This window comes from Siniperca chuatsi, linkage group LG10 (genome assembly GCF_020085105.1).
Source record: "Siniperca chuatsi isolate FFG_IHB_CAS linkage group LG10, ASM2008510v1, whole genome shotgun sequence".
Taxonomy (NCBI): domain Eukaryota; kingdom Metazoa; phylum Chordata; class Actinopteri; order Centrarchiformes; family Sinipercidae; genus Siniperca; species Siniperca chuatsi.
In genome coordinates, this window is record NC_058051.1 from 2,002,429 (window position 1) to 2,019,654 (window position 17,226).

The following is a 17,226-nucleotide window of genomic DNA, read 5'->3' on the forward strand; positions in this document are numbered from 1 at the left end:
CACACACACGCGCGCGCGCGCGCGCGCGCACGCTCAGCACACACACAGAGAAAGACAAAGGGAGGGAGTGACGATGAACATCTATGCTCACACACACCCAGGGGTTAAATAAAAAGGAGATGGGTGAGATAGGGGCTCTGCACGGGCCGGTCACATCATACCTTTAAAATCCCGAAGGCGCGGTCATGACGTCACCCATGTAAAAAATAAAAAAAGAAGAGGCAGAGAGAGAGAGAGAGAGAGAGAGAGAGAGAGAGAGTAACACCCCCAGCACCTCTTATGCTGTACCCGTTTACCAATTAAGGCTCTCCCGGTGGAGGACAGAGAGAGAGATCGAGGACACGCTGAGGTAGAAAAGAGCAAAAGAGCGGAGGGACTATCTCTTTCTTTCCTTTACGCCACCAGTTCAACCAATACACCCATTTCCCCCCACCAGGACTGCGCGTGGGGAGGGAGGTCCGGGACCTCGGTGCAGCACACACACACACACACACACTCACACACACCCTCTGTGACCACAGTAACTGCAGGCTGCTGCGCGCACTGACTGAGCGGACCGGAGAGACACCGGACACACGCACACTTGAAGATCGCAGGCTGCAACACACATGTAAGTTTTGTCCCGCCGTGGACGTGCTGCTGTCGGTGTGAGTGATGCTGCTTGACTTGAAATTTTCTTTCAGAGGGTTTGTTGAGTAAAAACTTCGTGTAAGTTGAGTGTTTGCGTCCAGATTCCCCGCTGTGAACGGGCGTCATGAAGGTTTCTGTCATGCGTGATAATGTGTGACAGCTCTGTGGGTCTGTTTGGACCGGAGGAGGGGGCCGACAGAGACCAGCGGTGCTGGGAGAGATTCTGGATCCGCTGCTCTCACCGGGTGCGGTGCTGTGCGGTGCGGTGCGGTGCGGTGCGGTGCGCCACGCCTCACGCACCACTGACCGTTCTGCTGTGTCTGAAGCTGTGGCGCTGGTTTACACGGGTCGGGTTGTGGACTCGGTGCCGTCGCACATATTTCGGTGCAGTTAGTGTGACAGTCTGACGCCGCGGTGCTCAGTCAGGGCGTCACGGCAGATGATGTAAACCTGGATGTACACCATCCATCCCGCGCCGTTCCTACACATAAAGTTTGTCTGGGCTGTCGCGCACGGGCACGCTCTTCCGCGTGCGCTGCAGCAGCAGCAGCAGCAGCAGCAGCGGACTGAAGCATCTCTCCGGTGTTACAATTAGGGGCTCCGCACCAAATAAGGTAATACACGGACACTGAGTGCACTGGAGTTTTTTACCGGGGGGCCGAGTGGTGGCCGCTTGCGCCCTCCGCCGCCGGGAGCGGGTCTCACACCGCAGGAGCTCCGGAGCTCAGGGCGTTTGAACATATTTAACTTGCTTTGATTGTTAACGCTCTGCTTCATGTAGAGGAGAAGCGGAGACTTTAAGACCCGGACATCCCATTAAGACATGTTTTATTTTTTACACCTACTATATGACATGTTTCATATGTATGAATCAAACGAGCAGCTGAAGTGGGTGTAATGTTGCATCTTTGGGGAGGGAACACCCTTCCAGGAAGCAGAGCACAAGTGGCACAGTGCCAGAAATGATTTAACACCTTTAAATTAAGATAATGTTTTTCCATATGTTCTTCAGTCAGGCTAACTGTTAGGACAACACCATGCTCAGTGATGGAGATGTATTATAATAAGTAAAATGATGACCTTTTTGCTGTAAAACTCAAAGGAAATAATGGACACAGGTACATTTTATGGTCTAATGGGGCAAAAGGAACCTGATCGAGTGGTTCAGGTCTTTTCCCTCTGATAGTGAGGAGGACAGTGAGCTTGAGGGCAGTGACAGTGAAGGAGAACAGATCCAACAATCAGGTCTGAGAGGCAGTTCTGTAGGTTTCACCAGACTAGAGCCAACCCACAAGAAAACACCCATTCTTGGTCCTTATAGAGTTCGATATTTCTTTGACCAAGCATGACCTATGTTTGCTATTTATCACAGTAGAACAGTATTTTGTGAACCGTAGGGTGGACTGGGGTGGAAGCATAAGAGATAGCGGAGAACAACATGTAACCATACAAATATACTGTGTTTCTTAGAAGGCAGAGTGCAGAAAATGTGACGCCCACGGTCCATCTCTGTTTCACCACCAAAGCAACAGCTTCCTGAGGTTCCACTCAGAGAAACCAGAAAATTAAGATATTATAGTTTATTGTAATATATGTTGCTTGTTTCCAAGTAATAATTGTTCTACAAAACTCTCCATCGTGGTGTTTTATACCAATATGGCAAACATTTGCCATATTTGGGTGGGGTTGATGCATTTTTTGATTGATACATTTTCAGAAGATGCCAATCTTCCAAAAAATATGGTGAAATATCCCCCCCCCCCAAGAAAACCTAAATCATGCAGTAGAGGGTAAAGAGCAACTTCAAGCATCATCTGTCATCTGACGGTTTGTGCATGATGTGGCCTGGGATGGGACTGCTGATATAATCGGTGTTCATGTGACTGGACCAATCGCTGCATCAGGTGAATCTCATACGATGAGTTTTATTACTGTCATGAACCGGTTAACCTGTCAAGCAGTGGAAGCAGTGATCATATCTTACCAGCACATTCTTCATTCAGTGTTTCTCCTCTCTTTTAAATTTCGTTGGTGATGAGAGTGAAAGACTGGAATCTGTCTCTTTTGTTCTCAAAGTGAATGTAACCAGTTGTTTCCAACCTTTTCTGGCAGGTGATTTCATACTGACGTCATAACATTCCTGTGCACCCTTCATCTAAAGCACAGTTGAGAAAAATGTGGGTTTTCAGATTGTAGGCTTTGGATGTTTATTGACTCTGTAGATTCGGCCAAAAGTTTGGGAGAGACTTCAGTGACTTGTTGCAGCTTCTTGGTGTCATAACACCTTGATAATAAAGAGGCGGAGAGAGGCGGGAAGAGAAAACGAAGAGGGTGCTGGCATAGAAAGTGTGTGAGATGTAAACATGTAGACCGAACCTGTCCTTATATGACACTTCTTGGCCTACGTTTACCCCACAAGTGCCACAAACACACACACACACACACACACACACACACACACACACACACACACAGGATATTAAGGGGAAAGCCATAACTTTGCTGTAATCTGTGCATCTGACTTGCTCTGTCTCCACACCAGTCTATATGTGTCTGTGTCATGTGGTTAGCGGCGCTGCATGCAGCGTTCGTCTAACTTCCTCTGCTCAGCTCTGCACTGCTCGGCTTGCGGCTGATGATGAGAAGCTGTTGGCATCGCAGGCTGGTAAAAGTAATAATAGTAATATCAGTGGGAGGAGAGGCCACATTCATCTCTACAATGAATCTAAACTACTCTAATTTAAATCTAATGCACGCCACAGGCTCTGAGGATCATCTCATGACATCACACTGTCTCAGGCTGCACTTATTTTCTCATTACGTCATTCTTACCTGACACAGAAACACCGAAGGGACAGTAGTGCCCTTAACTTTGCACTCCGCCCTTTGGGTTTCTTGTGATCCAGGAAATGAAACTTATACTACTGTTGCACTCGCTGTAAGCTCGATGTGAAATAACTGCAGGATTTAGGTCTGTTTCTCAGCTCAGTTACTCGGCTCAGTTTCCCAAAACCTTAATAACACAGAGGTCTGGCAGAGTTTATGATTAGTGACCTTTTGATCCCATATGTATCTGTGGTCGTCAACGGCGACCTTACTGACTCCACCTTCATCAAAGCCTGTGGGATCACGTCTTTGCATCCAGGACCTTCAGGCTTTGGAGTAGCTCTGCTACTACTACTTTTAAATGATATTATATTGTTAGGTGATCTTCCTTATGAGTTTTAGTGTATTTTCATCAGCGATGGAAGAAGTATTCAGATCCTTTACTTGAGTAAAAACTGAAATACCATAGTCTAAAAATACTAAAAGTAAAATTCCTGCATTCAAAATGTTACTTTAGCAAAAGTACAAAAGTATTATCAGCAAAATGTACTTAAAGTTTCCAAAGTTAAAGTGTTCATTATCTAGAAACATTAGAACAGCCAGTTCTAGGAACCTTATACACTACTGCGTAGTTTCATAGTAAAGCACCATAAGATAAGCATCATAGTTTATAAGCTCCTAATATGTTTTTCATGTCAAATCTGAAAAGTAACTAGCAACTACAGCTGTCACTTAGATGTAGTGGAGTAAAAAGTACAATATTATTATATTATAAAATGTTTCTGTAAATAATATTATATATGGTCTAGACCTGCTCTGTAAGAAAAGTGCAATGAGATAACTTCTGTTTGTGAACTGGCGCTATATAAATAAAATTGAATTGAATTGAAATATAATGGAGTGGAAGTATAAAGTGTAAATGAAAATACTCAAGTAAAGTACAAATACCACAAAATCGTACTGAAAAACAATACTTGAGGAAATGCTCTTAGTTACTTATCTCCACTGACTTTTATTTCCCTGTATATATATATATATATATATATATATATCAAACCTCAGACGTTGGGGTCATATGGTATGTATCTTAAGTACTAGCCCACTAGGATGCCCCACTATGAAATGAAATAACCGTATTGGTCAGTGTGAAGCTCCTCTAACTTGAAACAAACGTGAACACACACACATCAGCCATTATTTGATTAAGACAAATGAAAACATGTCAGTGACTATGAGCAATTTAAACACAGATTAAGTATTTAATTAATCCAATGAACGTTGTGAAAGCGTCCAGAATGAGTCCAGATTACAGACAAAGAGGAAGTGGATACATTTAGAAAAGCAAAGGTGCCAAGAGGTCATGAGAAGAGTGTGGTTTTCCAAAAAAGTAGCAGAGGAGCCAATTCAAAGAGAAAACTGAAAGATGTGGTACCATAAACAGTCACTAGAGGGAGCCAAACAACAAGCCAGAGAGATCAGTTTGATCTTGAGATCCTGAGACATTTTAATGTCTTTCTGTCCCCGCCCCGTGTTTTGTCTCCTGTTTATTTGGCAAATTCCATTGAAACAATAGGCCGCTTTCCCCAGTTTTCTCAGCTCTCACTTCCAGGCAACACTTTATGGTGCTCTCTGAAGTTCAGTATGAATTGAACCCACGGATGAGCCCTTAAAACTTTTCTGTTTCAGTTTACCCATTCACTTAAAGCTTTTTGCTGTCTGTGTCTTCAGTTACTCACTTCTCCTCTTCAATAAAATCTGCTGCTGTTAATCTGCCCTGCTTTCCTGCTCTGACACAATCAGTATCCACTGTCGTCATAGGGTTTATATTTTAATAACAACCAAAGCCTGTAAACTGTTGCGACAAGTTTATGTGTATTGAAAGTTGTGAAATGGAGCAAATTACAAACCTACAGGGACCAGAACTGCTTTAAATCTATTGTTCTATTGTTTTAAATGTCCCAGTGAATGTAAAAGCATGCTGGTGCCAGATTGTGTGTGTGTGTGTGTGTGTGTGTGTGTGTGTGTGTGTGTGTGTGTGTGTGTGTTACATTAATAGGGCTCTTTTATTGGGGTGTTATTAAGGCTGGGGGCTCCGGGGTTGTTATGGGGGTGAGGGGCATTCTTCAGATTCTCCCTTGACCAGACACACACAAACACACAAAGGCAAAGCGTTCTTGATGGCTCCTGGCCACACTGTGGCTCCTGGCCACACTGTGGCTCCTGGCACTGAGCTCCTTATTTAGTCAAAAAAGCTGCAGAGTCACATCTCTCCCTCTTTACAGCCACTGCTGTTCTGTTACGCACAGAAAGAAAATGAATTGAAAGACATGAACTTTTGTGTGTTTTGTTGATTTTTGCACATTTAGTGAAATATTAAAGGGGCACTCTAGCGATTTAGTATTGTACTTTCACAAAGCTGGGGGACTTACGAATAAGAGATTAAAAAAACAATGGTCAAAATCGAAGCAGAAGAGGTCGAGATATCCTGACTTTTAGACCCTAGAATGAGTCGAGCTTCACAAATGCTGGATTTTACAATTCCCATAATGCAACTGAACTCATCTGTCATTAGACCAGCCTGTTAAATGCTCTCATCTGTCAAACTCCACGGCCCCAGTTTATAACAGAGGTTTTCTGTCAAATATTTGAAACCTCAACCCTGAAGGTGCCTTCCGACAGCGAGCGTTTGCCGCCGCCACCTCCGTTGTTTTCAGTGTAAACATGGCGGCGGCAGCGAGGAGAGGGAGGGCGGACGCCACTCTGGTGAACTTGCACACCTCTTTTCAACTTTTTCAACTTGCCACCGCGACTCGTCGTCGTGTGACCATGGCAACCACAGAAACCACAGAGGGGAACAATACATGAGCGGATTTTACTGTATCTGAGTGCCCTGAATGTTTCACCGCTTCGCCAGCAGAGAACAGACAGATCAACGAAGAGAAACTGTGTCGCAGCAACATCAGCTTCAAAGTCCGATAATCCGGTCTCAGACAATGAACGTTTGTGATACTAGTTAGCAAAACCTATATTAATCGTGTCATATTGCTAACCACTTCCTCTACTCTAAGCTACAACCTGCTCTTTGTAGCTGCATGATGCCCATTCAAAATACAGAACACAGACATTGCTGGGCGACAGCCACGGTGGCTGTCTGAAAGCACCTTAACTCAAGATAAGATCTTTTCTCCCTTTGGCTGCGGCACATTGCATATAAAATCAATAGAAACATGCGATTAGACGTGAATTTGCCCAAAAAGCGTAATTAGACGCATCCATGCGAGTTGAAAATGTTTCCAAGGGCTTCATGAATCTGCTTCACAAACATACAGAGACGAGAGGAAAAAGAGAGACTGGAGGCAAAGACCAGAAAGAAGTGGAGTTCCTGAGTTCTGAGCTCAGTCAGAGGCTTAGCTGCCACACAAACACTCACAGACTGTACGTTACTTGCTAGCTTACAGCTAATGTTTGTACAGTCTGTTCACTGACTGGCAAACGGTCCAGCGGTCAATTTCATGCAAATGATGCGAGGTGAAAGCACACCATCAGACTTTAGAAAGTCCCCCCCCCATAACTGATAAACTGAGCATCATGTGTAAAATTGTCAGAGTGCCCCTTTAATTATTTTATTACTTATTTCCCAGAGGCTTTGTGTTGTATGAAAACAGAACAGAAATGACAGTAAGAACATGTGCAAGACATCTGGATTATAATATTTGCCACCTCATCCCCTCTTCATCTCCTTTGTGACAAACTCGGAAAAAACAATCTAAGTATGTCTCTAATGCACTGAGGAGAGATGTCTTTTTGACACACTGCTAAAATTACCCTCAAAGAGCTTTCAGTGGAAATGAGGAAAAATACCAAATTAACCAGCCCACCATTGCCCTTGTTACATTTTGAGAAACTGCCTGCTGCTATAAATTCCTCAATCTGTCATTAGTACATCATATAGTGCATACTTGGTGTGTGATCTCATCTGGCTGTTTGGTCAGTACAGCGCAGACAAACAGAGGAGGTGGTTAAAGCTGGTGTCTAGACACTCAGTGCCTGGCTGATCTGCACTGTAACCTCTTTAAAGATAAGGCTGCACACACAGACGAGGGCAGAAATTTAGGCTGCGTACTCTGAAAATAAGCACACAGTCCGTGCCTGCAGATACAAACAACTGCACAGAAAAAGAAAGCTGAACAAAGCCGCATGCAGACCAACAGACACAAACAAACATAACTCTGTGACCTTATGAGGAGTCACTGATGCTCATATCCCTCTGGATATCTCAAATATTTATTCCACTGCCGCCTGGGACCCATGAACATGAGCATTAGATGAGCTCATACGCACACGGGGACCCTGAACGTGGGCCCTTAATCTCTGCACATCTGGTGCAGTGTCACTTTGTTTCTGCAGCTCAAAAACACAACTCCCTTTCCCTCCAGCAGCCACAGCCTTACAAATGATGGGAAGAAGCAGGAGGAGGGACAGGACTGTCCCCAAACAATCAGGGAGACCAGGGCTGAGAATTCACTGCAGCTTCCTTATGTGTTAGACAGAGGTCAGTCAGGAGCAACAAGGCTAAAATCCATTTTCTCTACTTAGTATTTCTATTTAAAATATCTGTAGTTGGATTCCTCAGACCAATATCGTACATGTGGGCAATTTTACTGTTGTGTTATTTACTGGAAAATGTGTAGAAGATTATGCTGATTGTACTTTTGCCTCTGTTGTCTCTCCCCCACAGCTTTACTTAGTGTTAAATTAACGGTTGCCATCTTTTAGGATTGAGTTCAAAAGTCAGTTTATTCTTAAATTGGGAGTGAAAAAGGGTGATCACTGCCTCGGAGCTGCCTCACCGTGCGAGCATATCACTTCGGTTCCATCCAAAATGACTCCCTTTTCTGTCATAACCGCCTACTTTCTTTGCAAAATCTCTACCTCCAGGCTATAAGTCTCTCTCTCGTGTTCACTCCTTTCTTTCTTTTCCTTTTCTCTCAAACAGAGACAAGCTACAAAAAGAGAGAGAAAGAGGGAGCGGCCACGCAAAGTTGAGCAGACTCCACCCAGAAAAAAAGCCAGCGAACCGAGAGACAGCCGAGACCATAAAAATGAGTGGTTCACACCCCCGGCTCCACCAGAGCGCCGCGCCCGCTCCCAACGCTCTCTCCACGGACAAGGACGCAGAAATGCCCGCCACGGAGAAGGACCTGGCCGAGGATGCGCCGTGGAAGAAGATCCAGCAGAACACCTTCACCCGCTGGTGTAACGAGCACCTGAAATGCGTCAACAAGAGGATCGGCAACTTGCAGACGGACCTCAGCGACGGCCTGCGGCTCATCGGGCTCCTGGAGGTCCTGTCCCAGAAGAAGATGTTCAGAAAGTACAACCAGAGGCCCACCTTCCGCCAGATGCAGCTGGAGAACGTGTCGGTGGCTCTGGAGTTCCTGGACAAGGAGAACATTAAGCTGGTGTCCATAGGTGAGTCTCTGCACACCGCGAAAGCAGTGCTGAGTGTAATGAATGAGTGCCAGTGCGGTTTGGTTTGGTTTGGCAGCTGTCCTCTGTCTGCACCTCCAGTCAGGTGTCCTCTCCTGTCCTCTCCTCTCCTCTCTTCTCCTCTCGGCTGTTGTTTGATTGAGTCGAATAAAGTTGAGCATGTTGCTGCCCGGCAGAAAAAACCTTTTCCTGCGAACGAGTGTTAAAGAAGTCCACAGGAAAGTTGCCGGTGTCGGTAACATCATCACCGAGTGACAGTGACAAAGCAGGCGTTTCCCCGGTGTCCAGGGGCGCAGCGCTTTTGTCTTTAGGCTGTCCACATTTGATGCAGGTTGTTTAGGGAGGAGGGGGTCTGACTGTGCAGAGGGGCCCCAGGCTTTCTGTGTTCCCCTGCCGCCTGAGCCGGGCTGGGCCGGTCCCAGCCAAACTCTGTGGGCCAGGATGTAATTCAGGCCTAGTAGGATAGGAGAGCTGTACACACACACACACACACACACACAGACACAGGGCTATTGTCTGTGCTCATGTCGTGCAGTGGGCTGGGGCTGGGGCTCCACAGCATTAGACAGGACTTGGCTCACACTTGGTGACATAAAACTTAGTTTAGTGGGCTTTGCCGACATGCAGCTGCTTGCCTGCTCACAACACTGGTGATTCTGCAGTTGTTTGTTTGTCAGACTGCGAGTGAATTGAAGCCATTGTCTGCTGAGCTGTGATACAAAACTGGTGTGGTGCTTTCTAACATCGCAAAGAGGCTCTGGGTCCTTGATGGACTTGGTCCCAGATTTAAGTTCACTGTTAGTGATTAGTCATTATTATGCAATCTCAATCAGATGTTCACCCTACCACACGTGGAGTAAAGGCAGACTCTCAGACAACAAACCTTTATCAACAGAGAGTCTGTGGGCAGAAGGAGAGGAAGAGGTTTGTGACTGAGTCTGTGAATCAGACATGAGTGAGTCCCTGTCATCCCCTGCTGGGGGGGGGCGGGGGCGTCTGGCTCACTTCATGGTTTCCACACACGTTACTGCTTCCTGCTGCAGCCAACAGGTGAGGTGATGGCACTGTTTGAACCTCATGTCAAATGCTATAGTACCCCAAACTTCATCTTAGCAGACAGGAAGAGGTGGAGCTGCTGTGGACAGATCACATCACCAGTAGACACTGTCTTTATCAAGGTTGTGGTTGGCGATGTAAGATACCATCTATGCATGGCGATGGAGAGTCCCGTGGTCACATGCAGTGTGCCTCGGAAATGTTTTCTTTTCTATTTTAGGAGGTTCATTTTTCGGACACGGAACTCTCACTCATTCCTAAAGGAGGTTCTTTTCCCTGCATTTTTCTAATCTTGATGCCAGCGATTAAACAGTGCTCTGCTGGTATTCGGGGCTCAGTACCAGGCACCAATGAGCCGTCCTAGTCAGCACTGTCCGTCTGTCCCTCCAGCTGACTAACCCTCATCCTAGCTGCTCCTCTTGAGTCACTTAATCTGAAGATGAGAGAGGAGCCCGCACTCCTCTTTTACTTCCTCCTTTCATTGCAGAAAATGGGCACACCCAGCCAGCAACCCTCACCACAAATTACCAAACTGCTCAGCATGATGCACGGGCTCCCTCCCTCTTTCTTCGGTCTGAAGCTCTTGCTGACTCTTTTCTTTCACTAGTTTACTTTAAACTCAAACTTTATGTTCACAACATTTTCTGCCCTTGAGTCACTTTCCTAATTGATGACTTTTTGGTTTTTTCTCTGTTGTATCATGATGTCCACGCCTCTTTCATTTCTCATTTCACTTATCTTTTGCTCGACTGCAAAAAATGTATTGATACGCAACAGTGCCCGGTTGTAACTCTGTCATCACAAGTCAAGCCAGTAATTTGCTCCACCCAAAAAGCACAGTAGTGGAGTGTGAAACTGGACTAGGGCTGCAAATAACAATCAATCAATAATGGATTAGTCATTTATACTATAACATGTCTGGAAAGAGTAAAAAGTAGCCCCTCAAAGATTCCCTGAGCCCAAGGTGACCTCTTCAAATCACATTTTTTTTCCCGATCAACAGTCCTAAACCCAAAGTTATTCATTTTGCAATGATATAGAGTTGTGGTTTTACGGGCAGTTTCGTTGACTTCCTGGAAGTTACTGCACCCGGCCAAGAAATAGTCCCTCACATTCCCCCAGTAAAACCACAACTTGTCTTTTTTACACTTTGGTTTTTGTACGGATTAAACAAACGAAATATAACGTGTTAATTAGAGAGCTTTACAGGTGCTGGTAGGTGAATTTTGTTATCTTTGGCCAGAGCCAGGCTAGCTTTTCCCCCCTGTTTCCAGTCTTTATGCTAAGCTAGGCTAACCAACTCCTGGCTGTAGCTTCATATTTACCGCACAGACACGAGAGTGGTTTCGGTCTTCTCATCTAACTATCGGCAAGAAAGCTACTGTAACAGGACTGCCACCAAACAGTACACGTGCCAAATTCTTGTTTATTGTTATCTGTGGCTTTAATCGCAGTGCCCTCACATGTGCCGTTCGCATCACTGAGATGAGGGTTTTTACTTGAAATGGACCCGCTGTTGTTACCATGTTGGATCTTTCAGCAGGCTGTGAAGTCAGTGAGTCTCAACAGTTAACAAACTCTGCAGTATATCCAGCCGCATTCCCAGCGCCGACTGCAGTTTAGTGTTCACTGTAATGAGGTTTTAACCCAACAGGTAATCTCTCTTTCTGCAGTTTTGACAAAAGCCTGATTACTGTGTTCAGTCAGGAACGCAGCTGAAGAGTGGCAAGGCTGCCATCTAGCAGGCAGTGGAGTGAATGAGGGGAGAGACACTGACTGTAGCACCAATCAAACAGCTCAGGCTCTCCGTTATGTCTCATACTGTCAAGTTACTAAACCGTAAATCCTCCACGTGATTTGCATGGGTCTGTATATTTAGTTCGATGTGATTATAGGACATTTTGACATTTATGGAGGTTAATCTTTAAATCTTGAGTTCTGTGAGGACATTCTTGTTGTGCATGTGAAGAGACAGCTTATGTGCATATTCCACTGTGCTCATCACACCCATGTTTGAACAAGCTCGATCATTTCACTTGGCATCATCCTGTTTATGTGTGCGCCTGTGTGTGTGTGTGTGTGTGTGTGCGATTTAAGCTTTAACACACACTAGGCAGATTGAGACTTGGTGACTTGTTTTATTAATTTGCTAATGTGCTCAGATGTTTATTCTTTGTCAGCAGCGTCTTTGCTTCAGTCCGTCAGCAGCCCAGCCCAGACTTCAAAACCCTTCAAAACACTTCTTTATCTGTACCTGACTGAGCCTGTGTGGAGTTTGTTGAAACTGTAAGATGGCAGCGATTGTGCCAGACTCTTCCAGCATCCACACAGGCAGGATGTGAAGTAAACTGAGCTGTGATGTAACTTTGTACCTGGCTGCTCTGCTGTCTTTGCCTGGGAGACATGCAGGTTGAGACAGACGCCTGTGTGGCAACAACCAGGCTGTCTCCTCCTGTTAAATTACATAATAATGAAATATGTTCTATCTTATTGATAAAAGGAGATGAACGTGCTTATAGCAGAAGTTATCTTTGTAACTTTTTTTAAGAAAATGAAATAATATAATCTTCCTTTTACAATTAAAACATTTAATTCCTAAGCAATAAAAAACACACCCTTGCAGTGCCAGTTTCAGTACACTCAGAGGTTTTGATGAATTTGTTATTTCTTCTTTAAAACGTTACATAGTGTAGCTTTAGTTAATGAAGCATTATTTTGTCAGGTGTGCTGGGACACCCACAGTATGGTAGGATGGGTCTGTGAGAGTGCTCAACAGAAAAAGGCTCAATTAAGACAAATGGGTGGCTCAGCTGTGAATAATCAGACTACTGAGCAATTCCTTGAATACACTGTTTGATCTTTTCTTCTCACAGTGAGGTTTTGCCTGCAGGTTAACTTGGTGTGTTGCAATTGTGACAGAGTGTGTAGCGTGGGGTGGCAGGTGTCTGTGTGGGTGGGAATGACTCTGATTCACTATGACTTGTTAGATTAGGACAGGTAGACAGAGCAGGCGAGGATAACCTCACAAGATGACTGTCTGACTTCTCCCTCTGGATGACACCATCTGCACGTGGACGTGATTTTCAAAGAGGAGCCACATTCTAACACAGATTCAAAATGTGCCAACGTTGGCGTTCTGTATTTTGAATCGGCCGCAGCAGGGCTGGCTACCTCCGATCCTACCGGCCTGTACGCCACAGGCTGCTGCTTTCCACCTAGTATAATCCCATCACACAGCTACGGGCTGTAGCTTACAAGAGAGGAAGGCTGCTGCTAACCCCTCGCTGTCTGAGAGCACCATAACAGTCAGACTCTAAAGGCAGATCCCAGGTCCATCCACACGTCACTGTTTGGCTTGTTCAGCACAGTCTATGTAATTGTGAATGAATGAAAGTGAATGAAGTACCAGACAGTCACTTCATCACATTGGCACAAAAATCTTGTAAATTAAACATTGCTGTAAAGCAATCCTGGTAGACCTTGGTATAAATTGTATGTCAAAATCTCTTATAGTTGATACATTTCAATAGTTTCACTGTATGTATGGTCATATCACCAAACCCCAATTCAGAGCAAGCTGTTTTAAAGCTGCCACAATCAATATTTTATATTAACAATGGATCAAATGACTGCGTGTAATGTGAAAAGTGTCACTCGTAATGACAAACCCACAAAGAGTTATCACGAACGCTGCAGTTCCCCTCAGCTCTAGTGTCTCTTCACTCATCGTTTTGGTTTCACAGCCCACAGATGTTCTGCTTTAGTTCACTCTCATCACTCTTATCAGTGTTGTTCAGCAGCAACAGGCAGCTGTTTTCAGTTAAAAAGCTCTAAAAACCCCTGTACACTACCTGCTCAGCACCAAACAGCAGTCAGACAAAGGTAGCAGCTAGCCAGGGAACACAGGGACACATGTAGCTGCTAAAAGCCAGGTATTTTTCTCAGGAGTTGGTGGAGACCAAAATAAAGTTAAAAGAGTAGATATTGAACCTACATTCATCAGGTCGCTATAAACACAACTCCAATGAATGCTAATGTTGCTACGGATGTGTAAATAAGCCACTGTTTGCTAACAAGTTTGCTACATAAACTTTATAAGGTGATGATTAGAGCTGGGTATCGGTACTCGATACCTTTAAGGTATCAACGAAATAACCCAGTACCAAGTAGTATCGAAACGTCTCCAGTCAAACGATACCTGCATTTGATCCTTTTTGTACCCAGATCTAGAAAAAATGACTATGGTTTTGCTCGCAGCCAATCACCGCAATCTTCGATTTAATGCGACATGTGATTGGCCCACTACCGCTGCTGCGACTATCAGCTACATACAGTCTGTGGTGGTGAAGTCGAGCGTGGTGTATTCGACGGAGTTGGCAGTTCAGCGTGCCGAGATGCCACTAAAATCGAATGACGTACTCTATTGGTATCTGTATCACTTTAAGGGTACTGGTATTGGTACTAGTATCCTAATTTTTTAAACGATACCCGGGCCTAGTGATAATATGTCAGTGATGTGTTTACAGCTTGTTTCTGCTTCCCCTAAGAGGCCAAATCATCAGTTAATGCAGGTTTAAACTAAATGTCCCTGAGCAATTACAGCAACAATGCTAAGGCAACTCCCCAGACTCCTACAGCTGCAGCGTCAGTCGTCAGATAATGAGGGAGCACTCTATAGACCCACTGGGAAACCTAAGTAGTCTGAATGCTGAGAGCCTGCTGGTGTTAGGGATGTCATACAGCATCAAATTTAAGCTTACGTTTTCAGAAACAAGATAAAAGTGAGAGAGTCTCTGTGGTGGGGCAGGGCAGAGAGGAATGTTGGCCAGAGAGTGAGATAACAGAGAGTTTAGCCACTCAGTTAGGTCAAAATGGATCACTTCCTGCCAGCTCATTATCATTAGCATAACTTCCTGTCTGCACAGGCGAAAGGGGACTGGTCAAGTGGATACTGAGGATTAGCAGAGTGCACATTCCCATTGAGTACAGTGGTATTCAGGCTATTGCATTACATCAGAGTTGGAACCTTGCCCCAGCACCCCATGCCTCATGTTCAGACTGAACAAGCAGACATAAAGCAACATATTCTTTTAACTAACTCACAAATCTGCAGTTGTTGAGTGACATAACCGAATAAATTGGCCCCTTGCATATAAACTGCCATGACACCGTATCCTGTCATGTTATAGCGTTCTTTTTCATATAAAATGTTCAGAAAACTGCACTGGACGATGCCCGTTTGAGTCTTTTGCTGTGTGCTTTGCTTACTGTCATTATGTTACAAGATTTTACCTACAAACAGACAGCCTGGGTTCCCGTGCCAGAAACGCGTCTGGAGGGGATCTACTTTTCCAGACCTGAATCATTTTTGCCAGGCCAAGAACTATCAATTACTTGGAAACCCAAACTCTCCTCCTATGGTTGATCGTAGTTCTCAGATATTTCCAGGAAACAAACAGTTGATTAAAGCCGCATGGTATTTATTAAACCTCCACATTCATCATTTTATGCGGCGCCCGTGTCCTCCTCTCACCTCTTCATCCTCTGCCTTAGCCTGTCCTTACTTGCCGCTCCCTGTTCTCCTCATGTTTTTCATTTTTCTGTCTTTGCCTATCCCCTTCAAACATAATTTTTCTCTCAGCCCATTTGGTCTCCTCTCTCAGATGAACATATCTCAACCCATCCTCAGTGGGTGCTGTTGTCAGTGCGGGCTTTAAAAATGTCCCACACAGCACTTTTCCCTGCCTTTTTTTTCTCCTCTTTTCTTTCTTGGCCCTCCACCCCCTAAGACTCCCTTCCCTTCCCCTGTCCTGTCCTCCCTCCTCCCTCCTCCCTCCGCCTGTAACCAGAGCCCAGGGAATGGGAGGCTGCCAAGATCCAGTTTGCTTCTGCCCTTTTAAGGCTAAAAAACCAGGAGGAACTTTTTCCAGCTGAGGGAGTGAAGAGAAGGAGAGCAGAGGGAGGGAGGGAGGATGACTGGAAGCAGTAGAAAGGAAGAGGAGGAAGTGTAGTAGCTCCAGTGTGGCTTGTTGCATGGAGTTAGAAGGGGGAGGGAGGGAGGGAGGGAGGGAGAGAGGGAAAGAAGAGAGAGCTCCAGGTCAATAATTGTGTGTGTGCGCGTGTGTGTGTGGGCACCATTGTTCTGCTAGACCTAGCCCACTTCGACTATCTTAATGTCTGAGAAGTCTGCTAAAAGTAAATTTGTTCAATGTGTGTGTAGTCCAGCTCAGTGCTGTACATTATACATAACAGGCTTAAGGCAAATGTTGTGTGGAGAGTGTTGGGTGAAGGATAATGGTTGGGTCGGCTACATTAAAATGAATTGCATCGCAATTGCTAGTTAGCTCACCATAGTTTAATCCAAGAATTAATGTAATTTATTACAATAACTGAAATGAAAATATCAGTCAGGAAGTGTAGTAGCTCCAGTGTGGCTTGTTGCATGGAGTTAGAAGGGGGAGGGAGGTGAGAGGGAAAGAAGCGAGAGCTCCAGGTCAATGAATTTCAACTTTTGGATGTTTGAGGCTACAAGCTGAATTCATGTCACAGTTGGAAAGCAAATATTTTTGAGAACTTTGTCTTATTTAAATTTGGGTTTCATGTCCTGTAGTTCATCTTCAGTTTGTACAAAGGCAGACAATGTACAGGCTACTATATTAAAACGTGTGTGTGTGTGTGTGTGTGTGTGTGTGAGATATGAGCAGTGTGGAATGTGACATTTCCTCAGAGTGTCTGACTGGGTTTTGGTCACTTCAGCCACTCCCCCTTTTCCAGGCATGACTTGTTCTGTGTGTGTGTGTGTGTGTGTGCGCGCGCGTGCATGTGTGTGTGTGCGTGTGTGTGTGGGCACCATTGTTCTGCTAGACCTAGCCCACTTCGACTATCTTAATGTCTGAGAAGTCTGCTAAAAGTAAATTTGTTCAATGTGTGTGTAGTCCAGCTCAGTGCTGTACATTATACATAACAGGCTTAAGGCAAATGTTGTGTGGAGAGTGTTGGGTGAAGGATAATGGTTGGGTCGGCTACATTAAAATGAATTGCATCGCAATTGCTAGTTAGCTCACCATAGTTTAATCCAAGAATTAATGTAATTTATTACAATTACTGAAATGAATATATCAGTCATCAAAATGTATTTTTATGTAACATATCAACATGCAGTTACACATTTTCATTAGAATACATTCAGCCCAACTCGTGAATTTCGAGTTGATACTTGAGTTT

The 17,226-nt window shown here is 44.8% G+C and overlaps 1 protein-coding gene across 3 annotated transcripts in view; it reads left to right on the top strand.

The window, feature by feature from the left end:
• The first annotated feature begins 283 nt into the window (after positions 1 to 283).
• The window catches only part of flna (filamin A, alpha (actin binding protein 280)), a 50,952-nt gene continuing 34,009 nt past the window's right edge, over positions 284 to 17,226 (top strand). For all 3 annotated transcript variants that reach the window (XM_044211284.1, XM_044211286.1, XM_044211285.1), the window contains exons 1-2: positions 284 to 610; positions 8,453 to 8,928. In XM_044211284.1, the coding sequence (XP_044067219.1) occupies positions 8,559 to 8,928 (370 nt within the window). In that variant the 5' untranslated portion in view covers positions 284 to 610; positions 8,453 to 8,558. The remainder of the gene's footprint in view (positions 611 to 8,452; positions 8,929 to 17,226) is intronic.